The 18718-nt window shown below is 36.1% G+C and overlaps 1 protein-coding gene and 1 long non-coding RNA gene across 2 annotated transcripts; both read right to left on the reverse strand.

Moving 5' to 3' along the window:
* Nucleotides 1–2224: 2224 nt before the first annotated feature.
* Nucleotides 2225–5176, reverse strand: LOC107805978 (mannan endo-1,4-beta-mannosidase 1-like). Its single transcript, XM_016630097.2, has 5 exons — nucleotides 3932–5176; nucleotides 3430–3624; nucleotides 3180–3302; nucleotides 2885–3087; nucleotides 2225–2801 (listed from the first exon to the last, which is right to left on the reverse strand). The coding sequence occupies exons 1-5, from the start codon at nucleotides 4265–4267 to the stop codon at nucleotides 2423–2425; spliced, it is 1236 nt and encodes a 411-aa protein (XP_016485583.1). The 5' UTR covers nucleotides 4268–5176; the 3' UTR covers nucleotides 2225–2422.
* Nucleotides 5177–11231: 6055 nt separating this feature from the next.
* LOC107814093 (uncharacterized) lies at nucleotides 11232–13142 on the reverse strand. Its single transcript, XR_001654489.2, has 3 exons — nucleotides 13003–13142; nucleotides 11865–11929; nucleotides 11232–11695 (listed from the first exon to the last, which is right to left on the reverse strand). It is a non-coding gene; the product is annotated as an uncharacterized LOC107814093 (long non-coding RNA).
* Between the last annotated feature and the right edge of the window lie 5576 nt (nucleotides 13143–18718).

Below are 18718 nucleotides of genomic sequence, written 5' to 3' on the forward strand. Positions count from 1 at the left end.
AAACAGCTTGACTATTATCAACCAATATAGTCATTATCCCCTGCAACCTATTAGTTAAAACTTTAGAGATTAGTTTGTAAAGTATGGTGCAACAAGAGATCGGCCTGAACTCCTTGATTGTTGAGGAGTTTTTCACCTTTGGTATCAAAGTAACTGTAGTACAATTAATTGCTTTGTAAAGTTTCTATCCCTTGAAGAAATTTATTATTGTTCCTGAGACTTGCTCCCCAATAATGGGCCAAGCATTTTTGAAAAAACATGCATTAAATCCATCGCAACCAGGTGCTTTCAAATCATCAATGTCAGTGAGTGCTTTGTATATTTCATCTCTAGTGATAGGCTTTATGAGTTGCTCTTGGTCAGTTCTATTCAATACTGGACCAGCTGCCATTATAGTAAGGTTAATAACAGGTAGCTCATTAGCAGCAGATCCCAGCAGATTCTTGTAAAACCTAGTGATTTCTTCGGTAATCCCCTCCTCTGTCTGTACTACGGCATCCCCACATTGATTCACTAATCTTTTGATATGATTGTGTGCACTCCTGTTCTTCATGTTTGGAAAAACCTATGCAGTGTTGGAATTCCCAAGCTTCAGCCATTGGACTCAGACTTGTAGATTTATAGTCTCCTTAACCATACACGACTTCTCTAAGTTTAACTTCAAGTCTTTTTCTTTGCAAAATAAATCAGGAGGGTGGTGAAAATCCCTCATTTGTTCCTGCAATTCACACAGTTGTTGCCTCGCATTTTGAACTTTCTCCTCTATATTTGAAAACTCTGTAGTATTTAACATCGTCCTGGCTTGCTTCATACTCTTCAGTTTCAGCCAACCCTCTTTAGGCTAGGCACATGATCTTCTATCCCCCCGGGTCTCCTCAACTATTTGTAAGAATCTCTGGTGCTTTATTAAGTGGTTGAGGAATCTGAAAGGTTTGGGCCCTCTCTTTCCTTGGCTATCGAGCTGGATGCACAGAGGAGAATGGTCAGAGAAATAGGGGTCCATAGCTTCTACTTCTATGTGAGGCCATTTAATCAGCCATTCAGAGTTTACTATAGCTCTATCTATCTTGCTGTAGACATGACTATTGGACCAAGTGTATTGCCTGCCAATAGTTTTCATCTCTGCAAGTTTAGTGTCGAACAGAAATGCCTCAAAGTCCATGATTTCAGCTTCTTGAACTATGCTCCCATTGATTCTATCATCAGCGTGTAAGATAGCATTGAAATCTCCCATGATCAACCAAGGGTCATGCACAACACTCTTTACTTGTCTTAGTTCAACCCAAAGTTCCCTTCTATCAACAATGGTATGAAGACCATAAACTGCAGACAATGTTTCTATAGAAAGTCAAACCGAAACCAAACCAACCCGACATTATATATATATATATATATATATATATATATATATATATATATATATATACACACACACACACACTATTATTATATTTTCACCACCATCGAGCTATAATATCCCTACTATTTGGCAAATAGTTATGACACCATTGCCAACCTGATGCCACTTTATTTATAATTTGACTAGATTTACCTTCAGCTACCCTGTGTTCCAGTATAGCCAGTATTGTTATTCTCCCCTTTTTCAAAATATCCTACCATTGGGATCCTCAACCATAATCATCAGTTGAGGTAATGGTTTTGTAACATCCATCTCAATAAGCATATGGGCATAAGAAATCCTTTGTATTTTAGTAGTGCAGTAGTCAGCATACAAAGGGTTGCCAAGTCCACTCCCAATTCTGGTCATTGATTCCATACTCCAGCAGTTGAAAGGAAGGTTTTGTAGCTTAACCCATAATAATGGAATAGTTCTCAACACTTCTTCATAGAAATTAAAACCTGCCTCCCAAGCTTTGACAATAACAGGTTGGTTATTGATAGCGTGCGGCCCCGAATATATCACCTCATCCCTGTCTTCTAAGATGTGGAATTTGATTACAAAATATCCATCATTATGATAGTAAACGCGTGGTTTAACAGTGAATCCCCATTGACTTGCTATGACTATTTAAGTTAATTTCTCTAGTATTGTATATAAATGTGAAAGTTCAATTTATTAATTTTTTTTTATTATGTGAGAACTACATGATATCATATTCTTATTACAACATAATTTAATTTTGTACTTTAACTTGTAAATTAACCAATTTGTAAAAATCAAACTGAGATGCACATATAATAAACTTGTACTCAAACTAAAAAATAGGAAGACAAAACCATAACGTTCCTTTTTCATTTATGCAATTACATTCTTGAGTTTTATCAACTTCACATGGAATTAAAACCACTCAAATATCCTATTATAAAATGATTATTGTAAATCAGGAAAATAATCTAATCGAAGAACCAATTATAGAACTTATTTTCTTTGGTATCCTTCGTAATAATAATCTTCATGCCTTCACTCTAAAGGGTTATGAACTAGATTAGCCAAAGCTGTCATGGCATGCGATTGACCTGAAATTATTCCTGCAGTTGAAGGGTTTTGTCCCAAAACAATACAATAACCATCCTCATAATTCTCCATTCCTTGTGCCATTAGTTGCCATACTAAGCTTCCTGCCATGGTTCCCCCTTCTTTTGCCAAATTGTAGATATTTTTATATACACTACCCATGAATGTGTCTCTTGAACTAAGGCTGTATCCTTGACCTCTGCTAGACTTGCCAAATTCAGATAGAACTAGAGGTTTCTTTAGTATAGTTTTTGCATCTTCCCAATGGCTTGTCACCCACCTTTGCATCCATGCTAATTGTGCTTCATCGTTTTGTCCTGATACCCTATAAATTTATACAATCAAGTCATTTATAAGGCATTACAATAAAAACATGTGAACTTGTGAGGAAAAAAGCTGTTAATATACCATTGGTCAGTGTATGCATGAATAGTGGCAAAATCAATCTCATTGATAAGATGGTTGCTGATGAAATCTGTTCCCACTTGATAACCGGGATTAACTTGCTTCCTTTCAGGAACTGAATCACCATAAAATCCCTCCATTCCTATCTCCAACAAATGTTTTTTGTCTCCTGACTTTACAAAACTTGCCATTTCTTGAACCCAAGCCTGTAATGATACACCAAAAAATCAGTCATAGATATTCAAATATTCAATTAATTTGGAAATGAATTACTTAAAAGGTATTAATTGGACCTCACATTGACAGTTTTTCCAGAGTAGTCAGCTTGGTCGCGTGGTTCATTAATGAGTTCCCATGCCATGATTGTTGGATCATCTCTGTAAGCAACTCTAGTAATGGTGTTGAATCTTGTAATAACTTTCTGTAGCGATTCACAAAAACATAAAATTATTAGCCATCTTATATATGTAGGTAAAGAACAATATTTCACGAATATCAAATAGTTGCTGTTTAAGTGAAAAAAAGTTTTATATGTTGTTAGCCTATACCTTAATATGGTTCTTGTAATAATCTTTGAGCATAGGATGAGTATAAAAGTCATCGTCACCATTAATTTGAGCTCCGGCATTTCGAGCCCACTGAACATATTGAGCTTTTCCTCCGAAGTCGTTCCAGTTGTTTACAAAGCTCAAGATTAAGCGGACACCATATTTCTTAGCTTCCGAGATCACAAAATCCAACCCCTAAATCCATAAAAATATACAATGATAACCCTAAATTTAGAAATAATTAAAATAAGTATCTAGCTATTGATTCAAATTGTGTTGCTTTTACAACTAAACCAGGAAATATTTAGTCAAGTAATTTAATTTATATACCGAACTAGGTGCAAAAGATTTTCACATTATCAATGTAATTTTACTATTTATACTAGGTTATTATTCTATTTTCTAGGTTAATATGTCAGACTTAATATGCAATACATGTTGCTGTAGATCAACTTAACTTGATAATATAAAAATTCTTAGTGCACTGAACATAAACCTTTACCTGAAAGACACGTTCATCGTAAACTCCAGGTGATATTTGCAATGCTCTGTCACCTCCATCACTAAAAGCCCACGTGCGACAAACAGAAAGACCAGCAGCAGATGCATCTTTAAGAACCTCAGTGACTTTGTACCTCTCACTAGGTTCAGCAGCAACATGCATCAACCAATACGAGTTGAAACCATTGAATAAAAAGGGCGATCCATTGAGTTCAAAATGAGCACCATTCACTGCTATGAACCCTGCATTAGTATTTGTTGGAACCCTAGCTTCACATGCGAGAGTTAGGAACAAGAGCAAGAGCCCAGAGATACAGATTGTTCTTGTAAAAGACATTTTGTAGTTAGTTTAGTTTTCTTTAGTGAATAGAAGAAATGTGATAGGCTAGAGATCACTTATTGTAGGCTTTTATAATGAGTTGAGGATGAGGAAATTTACTAAAAATAGCAAAACTTGCAAGAACTAAGAAGAATTTCCTAGTGGATGGAAACTGAAATTTGGTATGTTTAACTGAAAATATTTTATTTTTAAAAGGTATCATGGGATGTTGATGGAATTAAGAGGAAAGCAGTTATTTGGTTAAATCAGAAAGACAAAGATCTGTTGAAAGAATTATACTGATAGATTATGGGGGAAAAAAAAGAAAAAATATAAAAGAAAAGGAAAAAGAAATTAAAAGGTTGAAAGCTGGTGTAGTATGGGTGATGTATTGCATCCATTGTTGTCTTTTAATATTTGATCAGTACAAGATTTGATGATGCAATATATTGAAACGTTGTATTCAAGTAATTGCAAGTAGGAAAAGGTTGGTTAGATTTGCTAATATCATATGAGTTATTTTATTTGGATAAGGAGAATGTCCAATTGGAAGTTCTTAATGTTGGGAATAAACCCCCACAGAAATAATATTCACGGTAAAAGCGGAATAATAACGTAGCACTGAGATACGATAATTAATAAGAATAAAAGAGTGACAACAACACCAAGATTTTTGCGTGGAAAACCCTTTTGAATAAGGGAAAAACCACGGCCCTGAAACGAGCAACTGATATCACTACAGCAAGGAATTTTACACTTTGTAGATCCGAGTAAAATACTCCAAAGACCACTACAACACTCAAAAGAAATAACCCTCTTTTGATATTTTCACCTTACTACAATATCGCTCACTCTCTAATTTCCTCACAGACTATTTTCTTATACCTTATCTGTGAAACCTCATTCTTTCTTTCTCTCTTTGTTGGTGTGTGAAAATGAGAGTTGAAGCTCTCCTTTTATAGCCAAAGCTTCACTCTCTAAAGTCTACCATATTTGACAATTTACACACACTTTTCACAATTCAACAAAGTTGGCTACCAAACCAAAGAAATTCAACAAGGTTGGCTACCAAACCAAACCAAGTCAACAAGGTTGGCTACCAAATCAAAGAAAACTTTTATTAGGCACATGCCTAATACTTCTTCAATGGGATGGACATCATCAATCTCCCCCTCCAGTCTCATTCATCTAGAGGAGGTAGCATTGTCTTCTAGTTTGAGTGCATGCTGGAAAGTTCTTTGCATAGCTCGAACTTGTTCCTTGGTACCACCTTGGTCAGCATATCTGCGGGATTCTCACTTATAGAAATCTTCAAGACTTTTAGAGATTCATCATCTACCATTTCTCGAATTCAATGATATCTCACGTCAATGTGTTTGGTCCTTGCATGGTACATAGAGTTCTTGCTAAGGTCTATTGCACTTTGACTGTCACAATAGACGACATACTCCTTTTGATGCAATCCAAGCTCTTGAAGGAACCGTTTCAACCATATCATCTCCTTGCCAGCTTCGGTAGCGGCAATATACTCCGCTTCAGTTGTAGAGAGTGCAACACACTTCTGCAACCTCGACTGCCATGATATAGCTCCCCCTGAAAATGTAAACAAATATCCAGTAGTGGATTTTCTATTATCAATGTCACCTGCCATATCAGCATCTGTATAGCCCTTTAAGATTGGATCAGATCCTCCAAAGTAGAGACAATCTCTCGTGGTACCTCTCAGGTACTTGAGTATCCACTTGAATGCTTCCCAATGTTCTATTCCGAGATTTTCATGAAACCTGCTGACAACACCAACTGCGTGAGCAATATCAGGTCTAGTGCATACCATTGCATACATTAAACTTCCGACTGTTGAAGAATAAGGAATTTTAGCTATGTTCCCTTTCTCCTCCACTTTTGTAGGACACATCTTCTTGCTCAACTTTAGATGACCAGCAAGAGGTGTACTGATTGGCTTAGCACTTTTCATGTTGAAGCGTTCCAGTACACGTTCAATGTACTTCTCCTGAGATAGCCACAACTTTCTGCTTGTTCGCTCTCGAACTATCTTCATCCCTAGAATTTGTTGTGCTGGGCCCAAGTCCTTCATATCAAATGACTTGGACAGATCTCCCTTTAACTTTGCTATCAATCCCTTGTCTTTTCCTACAATTAACATGTCATCCACATACAACAACAATATAATAAAATTATTCTCAGAAAATCTTTTGAAGTATACACATGGATCAGAATAGGTCTTTAGGTATGTTTGACTTTTCATGAATGAGTCAAACTTCATATACCACTGGCTTGGTGCCTGCTTCAATCCGTAAAGACTTCTATTCAATTTGCACACCATGTGTTTCTTTCCAACTACTTCAAATCCTTTTGCCTGCTCCATATAAATCTCCTCTTCCAAATCTTCATGAAGAAATGCAGTTTTCACATCCAACTGCCCACTTCAAGATCTAGGCTAGCTGCTAAGCTCAAAATTGTTCAAATAGAAGTCATTTTGACAACAGGTGAGAAAATTTCATCAAAATCAATACCTTTCTTCTGTTCGAAGCCTTTAACCACCAATCGAGCTTTGTATCTGACCAGCTTGCCATTTCCATCTTTCTTGAGTTTAAAGACCCATTTGCATTTGAGTGGTCTTTTACCCTTTGGAAGTTCAACCAGCTTGTACATGCCACTTTTCTGTAAAGATTCCATCTCTTCTTGCATGGCTTTCATCCACTGGTTCCTTTCTGGATGGGACAATACCTCCTTAAGACTTTCTGTCTCCCCCTCATCACTGATGAGGACATACTCTGCGGAAGGGTACCTGCATGACTCTACCCTTGGCCTCTCTGATCTCCTCAGAGGTTGAGATTGTTCTTCTTCCTCAGTGGGGTGCTCCACTTCCTCGATACATTCATCAAGTTTCTCCCCTGCTCAATAACCTCACCAAGTTGCTCCCTTGCTCGGCAACCTCGTCGGTCGTACTTTCTGCACTTGTGGGATTGTTAGAAGTAGAAGGACTAGTAACAAGGTTAGGAATTATACCATTCTTCGCCTTTTCTGACATATCAGCAGCAGTTCAAACTTCACTTTCTCGGAAGACTACATCTCTGCTTCTGATGACCTTCTTCTTTACAGGATCCTACAATCTGTACCCGAACTCTTCATCTCCATATCCGATAAATATGCAGGGAAAAGATTTATCATCCAGCTTTGTTCTCTGCTCTTTTGGTACATGTGCAAAAGCTCTGCAATCGAACACCTTCAGATACGAGTAGGACACCTCCTTGTTGGTCCAAACTCTCTTTGGGATGTCAAACGCCAACGGAACTGATGGACTCCTATTGATTAAGTAACAGGCTGTCTGAACTGCTTCACCCCAGAATGACTTAGGCAATATAGTCATTCTGAGCAGGCTTCTCACCTTCTCCACAATGGTGCGGTTCATCATCTCGGCTACGCCATTGTGCTGTAGGGTTGCAGGAACTGTCTTTTCATGTATGATCCCATGACTTGAACAATACTCTTCAAATTCCCTTGAAGTGTACTCACCTCCATTGTCACTTCGGAGACGCTTTAGCTTTCGACCCGTCTCCCTTTCTACTAGAGCATGAAACTTCTGAAAAACTTGAAAAACCTGATCTTTGGTTTTCAAAATATAAACCCATAATTTTCGTGAAGCATCATCAATAAAAGTAACAAAATATTTGTTACCGCCCATTAGTTCAATTTCCATTGGGCCGCAAATATCAGAATATACTAAATCAAGTATATTCAATTTTCTTTTAGACGTCTGAAATGAGACTTTATGTTGCTTACTAAATTAACAGTAGTCACAAGGTTTTACTGTTGTACCTTTAGCATAAGAAATGAGTGATTTCTTGGCAAGAATCTGCAATCCCTTTTTGCTCATATGACTCATTCTTTTGTGCCACAAATCTGCAGAAATCTCATCTTGTGCCGCGTTCAATTTACCTTGGCATATATTTGCATTTGTCCTGTACAACGTGCCGCGAGCAACTCCCTTTGCAATCACCAATGATCCCTTAGTGAGTCTCCACTTTTGATTTGCAAAATAGTTCTCGTATCCATCTCGGTCTAAAGCAATTCCTGAGATCAAGTTCATTCACAAATTAGGTACATGCCGCACATCCTTTAGAACCAATGTGCATCTGACATTTGTCTTGATACAAATGTCACCAATCCCCGCAATTTTTGAGTAACTTGTGTTACCCATTCTCACTATACCGAAATCACCTGCTACATATCTGCAAAAATGATCTCTTACTGGTGTGGCATGGTAAGATGTCGCTGTGTCGGCCACCCATTCCGACTCTAGACCTGACAGGTGCATGCATTCCTCTTCCTCATTTATAAAAAGGACAACATTATCATTATTTTGCACCATGGCGTTGTGTTGTTGTCATTCTTCTGACCACTGGTTTCACCTTTGCCCTTCCTTGGATTTGGGCAATCTCTTTTGAAGTGACTTGGTTGATCACAGTTGTAGCAATTTCTGGATCTTAATTTGGATCGGTTCTTTGACTTCCCACGAGCTCCGGATCTACCATAGTTACTCGAACTCCTTTGATAACTCCTGCCTCTACCTTCTGTGATGAGAGTCTGACCTTGATTTTCAGGCTTCTTTCTCGTCTTCTCATTGAGTAGAAGAGCCGATGTGACATCTTTCAACTCAATAGTAGTCTTACCGTGCAGGATGGTTGTTGCCAAATTATCGTATGGAGATGGCAACGAGTTCACTAGCAAGATGGCTTTATCTTCTTCCTCGATTTCACTCCGAGGTTGGCAAGCTATGTGATCAGTCCGTTAAACACATTTAAATGTGACAAAAAATTCGTACCTTCACTCATATGTAGGGCGTATAATTGCTTCTTCAGGTATAATTTATTTGTCAACGTTTTGGACATGTATAGGCTTTCCAACCTTGTCCAAATTTCACGTGCAATGTCTTCATCAATGATGTTATTTACCACATCATCTGATAAGTGCAACCTGATTGCACTAGCAGCTCTTTCATCCAAGTCAGCCCAATCCTCAGCTTTCATGGTATCAGGCTTTTTGGCATCAACATCTAGTACCTTGTGTAATCCTTGTTGGATGAGCAAATCCCTCATCCTTCTTTGCCATGTTGAGAAACCGTTATCTCCGTTGAATTTTGCTACCTCGTAATTTACTCCGGACATTTTTATTTTTCACCGAGTATAGTACTACCGACAGTGAATAGTATTTCAGTGTACGAGCAGAACCCATGCCCTGATACCATTGTTGGGAATAAACCCCCACAGAAATAATGTTCATGGCATTAAAAGTGGAATAATAACGTAGCACCGAGATACGATAATTAACAAGAATAAAAGAGTGACAACAACACCAAGATTTTTACGTGGAAAACCCTTTTGAATAAGGGAAAAACTACGGCCCTGAAACGAGCAACTAATATCATTATAGCAAGGAATTTTACACTTTGTAGATCCGAGTAAAATACTCCAAAGACCACTACAACACTCAAAAGAAATAACCCTCTTTTGATATTTTCACCTTACTACAAAATCGCTCACTCTCTAATTTCCTCACAAACTATTTTCTTATACCTTATCTGTGAAACCTCACTCTTTCTTTCTCTCTTTGTTGGTATGTGGAAATGAGAGTTGAAGCTCTCCTTTTATAGCCAAAGCTTCACTCTCTAAAGCCTACCATATTTGACAATTTACACACACTTTTCACAATTCAACAAAGTTAGCTACCAAACCAAAGAAATTCAACAAGGTTGGCTATCAAACCAAACCAAATCAACAAGGTTAACTGTCAAACCAAAAAAAACTTTTATCAATGGGATGGACATCATCACTTAACTTCTTGTTTTCAGCCACTCCAAAGCAGCTAAATATATTTACGAAAAAGGTTAAAAGCAATAGTGGGTAATGTCTCTTTTCACTAGTTACTAAGATTGTAGTATCACACTTCAATAATTAGACAATATAGCAAATTTAAAAAACTGCATCGTCATAAAGTAATATAACTCTAGTGTCATGTATGATCGTACAAATAATAATTACATATTTTGAAATTTTGAAAATAAATATTAATTATAAAAAATAAATATTTTTTCTTATATGAACTAATAAAAAGGTCTAATAGGTCATGAATAATCTACTTATATGTAAGAAATAGTTTCTTCACTAAGATTATTTTTTTGGTAATAAATTGCGAAATATTACAATACAAACAAAACTTGAATACACCTAAAGATTTCTTGACCGCCTTTTAGGAAGGGTGTCTCAGATATAAAGCCTCAAAAGATAGATTAAAAAAGGGCAGCCCGATGCACTAAGCTTTCGTTATGCGTTGGGTTCGGGGAAGGGCTGGACCACATGGGTTTATCGTACGCAGCCTTACCCTGTATTTCTGTAAGAGACTGTTTCCACGGCTCGACAAAAAATAGATAACTAATTAAAAAAATATTTTATGAAGGACTGACAAATCCTAGCTTTTTTTGGCCCTTTAGACAGTGTCACTCACTCCCTAATTTTATTTTTATATATTTGCTGTAAAAAAATATATAGAGAGCTAGGAATTGTCAGTCCTTCAAGATCTTGTTCCACTTGTTAGCTGTGCCCAAGACCTTGAGGGTTATATAGTCCTTATTAATTAGTCTGCATATATACATTTGTTAAACCGTAATCACCAAGGAATAAGGTGGAATGAACCAGATACCTTCACTCTTAACTACAAGATACATTTTCTACTAGTTTTTGTTTCTGATATGATGTTCTCATTATGTGAGCTAAATCTTCTTATGTGATTACTAGCTAAGAGAGTTTATGCTTTGTTAATTTAATTGAAAGAGATACTCTTAACTACAAGCTCTTTCTTGAGTTTTCAAGCAAATTCTCCTAAGGAGACTCCTGGGTCCCACTGGTACCAGCTTAGAACCTACAGAAGAATATACAAAAGTGTAGTATCACTACAAGAAACCTTTTGTAGGCCTAGTTTTTTCTTTTTCTTTTTGTATATTAAAAAATAAATAAATTTTAAGATGATACAACAATCACATATTCAACTTGATTCTACAAATGTCATACTACACAAATTAAACTTAAATTCAAAGCACTAACATATCTGCTTTGAAGTCTCATACACACCATCCAATAATAGTTCTAGTACATGATAAAAGGTTCCTTAATACATCTTCAAAACAAACAAAGAACACTATCTGAAAATCAAGTCAAGATGTCAGACAGACAACTACAAGAACACTCATTCTTTACTGGTCTTCTGGTGAACCTTCATGCAGAACAGAAACCGGTATCTATATACCCTCTTCACCAGACTCTACATTGGTTTTTTGCTTAGTCATAGTGAGCCTTCATCTACAGAGGGAACTGGAATCTCTATGGAGGCACTTTTTCACCAAACATACTCTTAATTTTTGCATATGACCTATGATGAAGAAAATGAGAGAAAAGTTTCTGGCAGTAAGTCAAAAGTAAAGATGTAAAATAGTCTCTAACAGTTAGCAAATAATTTTTATACTTGATACAAGAAATGAACTACATGCAACTCCCTCGTCAAATAAAAATGTGATTAGCACTAATAACAAGAAAAGTACCTTTAGTCACATGAGGAGAGTGGATTCTATGTCTCATAGTGGCGGTCACGGGCTCAATTCTTAACCTTCAGTAAAGAAGATAACAACTCACATTAAACACTAAGCAACAATCCATACCTGTTCATGGATACATGAAAAGAAAAGATCCACGACAATGATACCAAAATCTCCTAGACGTGTTTTCTCTATACAAGAGCAAAAGCATACTATTCCTAATAAAAGAACTCAACCATTCCCAAGCAAACCAAGTGAAATTCTCATAATTTAATTGGGTTAATATATATAATAAACAGCTCATAATTGAATCAATCTCCTCTGTTTTTGCACTACCTTTATTAATCAAGTTTCACTATAGCAAATAATATTGTGTTTAGATTCAAAGAGTATTAAAATATTCTAGCAGTAAATAAAGGTAAATTGAAGCATTCTCTACCAATAACCAAGAAGAAACAACACTAAGTTCCTTCTTAAATTAGGAATGACTAAACAACATATTAATAGTATAAAAAATCATCTAAAAGTAACAGGGTGAAAGGCTTACCATAACAACCACTATGATATAGCAATCCAATATCCAATGTCTGCTTTTGTAGAATTTTAAAGGCTACAAAAATACAATACTAATATTTACTGGGGATTCTCAAGCAGGTTGTAAATACCCAATTTACAGCGGGAGTTTCTGGGCTACAAACTAGCAAAGTATACTAATCTACAACTGCAATTATATATATTCATGGACATGTCTTGTATTATAGAAATAATGACTTGAATTTCAAACATATACAATCACTAATCTAAAGAGCAAAAATAACTTGATGAAGAACAAATTGCTCAACTTTAGAATAAAAATCCTAATCCCCTTTATTCATAGAAGACTTATGGTGGTAATAACTTTATACAAATAAATTATTGCAATAATACCAAATTTATTTCACTTGAACTAAAGAATAAGGCAGATTTATCGATTAAGAGCCAGAATGTGCAAAGAGCAAAAGAAAACTTCTGATTAGCTTCATATTTGGGTCTCAATTCTTTCTCCTTAGTTTGTAAATCATTTGAGGAGAGAATTGAGGGTCCTCTAGGGTTTCGCTTCTCGTGAGATTGGATAAAATAAGGTGACAAAGACGAGATTGGTTACCAACAGATGTCGGGGGATGAGCGGCGATCTGTCGTTCCACATGCTTGGATCTCGGCAGACGGAGAAGAAGGTGACTGGTCGGCGTTGGGATAACTCGAAATTGAAATTTAGTTCTACTATTTACTACTACTTTATTTCTTTATTTTTGTAGTTAAATCCCAACTCTTAATTATAAAAGTCGTTTAACTCTGACTAATATTGTGACATTTAAATCAAAAGTCACAAAATTTTATGACAGTCTTTATTAACAGTCTCATTTTTATGACATTTGTTTAAAAATGTCAAGAAACTTAATATTCAGCGTTATTTATTGCAAGAGTCCGTAAATAAGTGTCGCCGTATAAGTACAATCGACTCCATGTACTCATATCAAAAAGGATATCGCTAGCGAAATAGTATCAAGGATATTGTCAAAAAGGTACTTACTATATAAACCTATGCTATTTAATAAACTAGTTTCTCGAGCACGTGTATGTCGAGTCATACGGTATACAATATTTTGTACAGGCTAAATAGATATACATGAAAAAAAGTACAGGTTATGTGGCTGACTTGTTTGTCGAGATCAAGATGATTGGTTACTGTCCAAACCTACAAAGATGAATAATCGAAGTTTAATTAGATAAATGTGATTTGTTTTTCTCATTTTATTTTTATGAGGTACAGACATATATACAATAAAATGCATCTAACCTAATACTTCCTTATAAATGACATTCCTAGTGTAAGTTCATTGCATCTAACCTAATACTTCCTTATAAATGACATTCCTAGTGTAAGTTCATGCCTTGATTGTGTTTGTTTAATCGAGCAACACTTTGCTTCAAATAAACTATTAAAATCAATAGTTGATATCCAAATTTATGAAAATAATGAATCATCTAACTAAACAAATTAATAACATAGAATTGATCATTTCATTATACTTATAGTATGTATGACGTTGACGTCTTTTTTGAATGAATAATAATTTTTATATGAAAATATTGAAAGATTAAATATTTGTGAAAATCAATAGAGAATAAAAGCATTAGAATAATTATGGATCAAAATGATGAAAGGGGATCGTTTTGTCTCAATCAATCAAGAATGTATCAAATGGATAAATTCACTTATTTCACACAGGATCTAGAAAGCAAGAGTAAAAAATTAAATTTTGAGTACTATGCCAGCTTAAGTTACTTTTATATGAGCAAAAATGCTAAATTTGATATTTAAATTGACACACAAACAATAATATTTTTTTTGACAAAATATAATTTCATAAATCAAATTAGTTCATACTTTATTTCATTGTTAAAAAAAGGACCACTAATCTTTTTCGATTTTAATATTTTATTAGTCATTGAACGTTGATCTTTATTGTTTCTTTTTGTCCTCTTCCTTCGTATTGTTGCAAATTTATCTTCTTCCCCAAATGTGATTGTATCAACATTTTCAAGTTCATTTATTAATGTAGTTTTTTTCTTCTAGGGATCTAATATGAGATGTATAACGTGTTGATACTCATCCATTGAAATATTCGCCTTCAAAAGCCTTTCTAATGGAAAAACGGCTAAAAAATGACAGAATTAATTTCGCAGATAAAAGTATGGGATTATCGGTTTAGTTTGAAGTTGCATCCCCTAAATTGATACATAAATTGACTTTAATCTTTACTCAACACCACTTTATAACAGTACTTGAATTATTCATCTGCAACATTATATTCATATGTTAGAAGTTAATTTATACTTTTGAGATAGTTTCAGAGACATTATTTTATGTTTGGCTTCATATTGCTAAACACCCCTTGTAGTTTATGATATTATACTTCTTATATACATTTTTGTGTAACAATTCTTTCAAGTTATTTATTTTTAATTTTAAAATTATGATTTGATAAATTTATCCTTTTAAATATTTTTTATTTAATTAATTAAGCAAATATCTTTTATGAAAATTCGTTGTTCAACCAACTACCATTGATGTGATTATTCTGGCCATGGTTAAGTTTTATCTCTATCGTTGATGACTTCACCGTTGTGGCTTTTATATTTTCTGGCAATGTCATTTCCGACCAACATGAGGCAATTCAAGCTTCATCCCGTCTATTTTCTTATTTATGTATCTGTCACGACCCAATTCCCGAACCTGGTCATGATGACGTCTCTCATGAAAACAAGGCCAGTCATTCAACCCAATTCATCTTTTTAAGACAATTAATTAACACAATTATAGTATAAACATGGTTTAATAATATCCAGTAGCGGAAAATATAGATAAAATACGGAAATCCAACCCAACTCAGCCCTAACCGGGGTGTCACAAGTCTTGAGCTACTACAGAGTTTACTATTATTTTACAAAGTATGGAATTAGGAACAAAGTCTGAAGATATCATAAATAACAGAAGATAAGGGAGAAAACGGGTCTGCGAACGCCATGCAGCTACCTCGATAACTCCGATGAAAACTGAACAGCAGAAAACTCGCTCTATGCCTCAGGAATACCTGTACCTGCACACATGGTGCAGAGAGTAATGTGAGTACTCCGACCCAGTGAGTAATAAATATAAATAATGACTGAAGGTAAGAAAACACGTTAAGGCACACAACATTCTATACAGAAGCAGTGAAATCATTTAAAATAACAATTCAGTGAAATATCATGTGAAATTTCTTTTAAACCAGTAAAACAGGTAATTTGGTAGTAAAATGACAAGTAGAAACCTGCCCCTCGGGCTCAATATCAAAACAACAAGTAGAAATCTGCCCCTCGGGCTCAGTATCAAAATAACAAGTAGAAATCTGCCCCTCGGGCTCAGTATCAAAATAGTAATTAGAAATCTGCCCCTCTGGCTCAGTATCAAAATAATAAGTAGAAATCGGCCCCTCGGGCTCAGTATCTCAGAACAGTATCAGGCCCTCAGGCTCAGAACAGTATGAAGCAACCAGTCAATGAAATAAGAGCACATAATTATTATGGCAGATAATGCAGATAAGGAATAAATGCATGAGTGCAATGCAATGCATATGACAGTACCCTCTGGTACCCACTGCGGCGTGCATCCCAAGCCATCTATATTTATTTATCGTCGACGGCGTTCACTGGGGGTGTGTACAGACTCCGGAGGGGCTCCTACAGCCCGAGCGCAATAACAAGCCATCTCGTGGCATCAATCAAGTCCTGGTCAGTCATTGTTACCTGACCAATTTATATCACAGTGCCATTGTTACCACTGTTTCAAGTCACATCATACAGTGTCATTGTTACCACTGTTTCAAATCACTGCTTCGGAGCGCAGCCCGATCCATACTCAGTCTAGAAATCATAATAAACCCCTTGGGCATTCGTAAAACAATAGTTCTCAGCCCGAAATATCATTTAGAATTATCATTTAAGTTTTTAAATCTTAGAAAGATGGCTGAGTTTGCAAAACAGTATTTAAAACCTTGGACTAAGATCAAATGATATGCAAAATATGCGAAAACAATGATATCAATCCCTGAAGGATTCAAATAATTGGCAAGAAGCCCAAATGTAACAATCAAATCTAAGTAAAGATGATTCTCAATTTAGTTCAAGTAGAAAATACGATAAAAAAAACATCTCTCGGGACGGACCAAGTCACAATCCCCAATGGTGCTCTACCCCACGCCCCTTATCCGGCATGCAAGTCACCTCAATATAGCGTTATGATGTGAAATTTTGGGGTTTCAAACCCTCAGGACATCATTTACATCAATTACTCACCTCAAACCGACTATTTCTTTAATTCGCGACGCCTTTGCCCCCCGAATTGGCCTCTTCGTGCGTCGAATCTATCCAAAATTAGAACGAATATGTCACATTATGTTGTAGGAACAATACCCAATCGAAAATATCTGAAAAACATCAAAATTCCGAAATTTGGCAAGACCTGAGCCCCGGGCCCACTTTTCAAAATTCAGAAAAATTAACATCAACGGATTCCTTATCTCTCCACGAGTCTATACATATAAAATTTACCAAAATCGGACATCAACTCAACCCTAAAATCTTCAAATCTTATTTTCAAATCCCTAGGCCTAAATCCCCAATTTACTCCTCAAAAACATGTAATCTAGTCGGATTATTCGATGATAATTCAATATTATGGAGTAGAAATGATCACAAGTGACTTACCTCAAGATTTCCCATGATTTCTTGCTCAAACATCGCCCCAATCCGTGTTCTTTCACCAAAAAAACGTGAAAATGAGCAAAGAAAACCAGAACAACATTAATAACCCGAATCTGGTCGCTAAAAGACCCATTCCCGTCGCTAAAAGTCCCAAATCTGGTCGCTAAAGGTGCACACCAGAACCTTCTGCACCAGCAATATTTATTTTCACTAAAAAGGCTCTAACTCCACCGTATGAACTCGGAATTCGATGATTCGTGTTCCTATGAGTCACAAATAATGATACGAACATAGTCCTTCAATCGAAACTCAATTAGAAGCTCGTTTGCTCAGTGCGATATCCATTTCGCTCGTTAAACGATTAACTCATGTTTCGCGTCAAAAACCCAATCGCGACTTGATGAAATTAGACCAAACTTTCTAGATCACTCCTATAATTCATTATTTAAATTATGGAAATCTCGAAATAAAATTTCGATCTCTAGAACTAAAAATGGACCTTTGGATCATTACGTGCTTATGCTCAAAACGACAAAAATCTTCCAAAAACTCTTCCAAAACTTATTTGAGCCTCATGTGACCCCGACCAAACATGCCAACACACCCCATAACATCATTCAAACTTTTTCCAATCAACGAAACACCTAAAACAACATCAAAACCATCAATTCACATCGAATTCAAGCCTAAGTTTTCCAAAAACTTCCGAAACACACATTTGATCAAAAACCCGACCAAATCACCTCCGAATGATATGAAATTTTGCACACACATCCCAAATCACATAATGAAGCTACAACAATTATCGGAATTCCATTCCGACCCTTGGATCAAAATCTCACCTATCAACCGGAAATCGCTAAAATACTATTTTCGCCAATTCAAGCCAAATTCCACACCGGACCTCCAAAACCAATTCCGATCGCGTTCCTAAGTCATAAATTACCTAATGGAGCTAGACAAATTATAAAAATTCCGATCCGAGATTATTTACACATAAGTCAACGTCCGATTGACATTTCCAAAACAAATCTTCCTTAAAGAGACTAAGTGTCTCATTTCCTACTAAAACCAATCCAAATCAACTCGTTCACACCCAACACTGATAATGAAGCATAAAGAAATAGGAAATGGGGAAAACGGGGCGGTAACTCACGAGACGACGGGTCGGGTCATCACATCCTCCCCAACTTAAACAAACGCTCGTCCTCGAGCGTACCCAGAGTTGTCCTAGAAGCCAACCAATAGCTGAACGGCCTTACCAAGAATATACCCGTGGGTTATCCCACACTACCTCATCTCGCATAGGTCCGATAACACAACATAGCTGAAATTTCACAATCCATCTAGTCCATAAACCATAGAACCACACTGCACCTTCCGAAATCATACACAAGATTAGAACCTCACATCTATATTCAGAATAAGCCCGAACCAGCTATAATAACCGATACCTGCAAACTCAGGTGCAATTACGTGATAGACCACATAACTCAAACACTTGTAGTGATAACTTCTAATCACAGCAGTTGCACACAACACCCAAATACCAATAGAAAAACTCTTATCAACTA

Source organism: Nicotiana tabacum, chromosome 22 (assembly GCF_000715075.1).
Source record: "Nicotiana tabacum cultivar K326 chromosome 22, ASM71507v2, whole genome shotgun sequence".
In the NCBI taxonomy this organism is placed as follows: Eukaryota; Viridiplantae; Streptophyta; class Magnoliopsida; order Solanales; family Solanaceae; genus Nicotiana; species Nicotiana tabacum.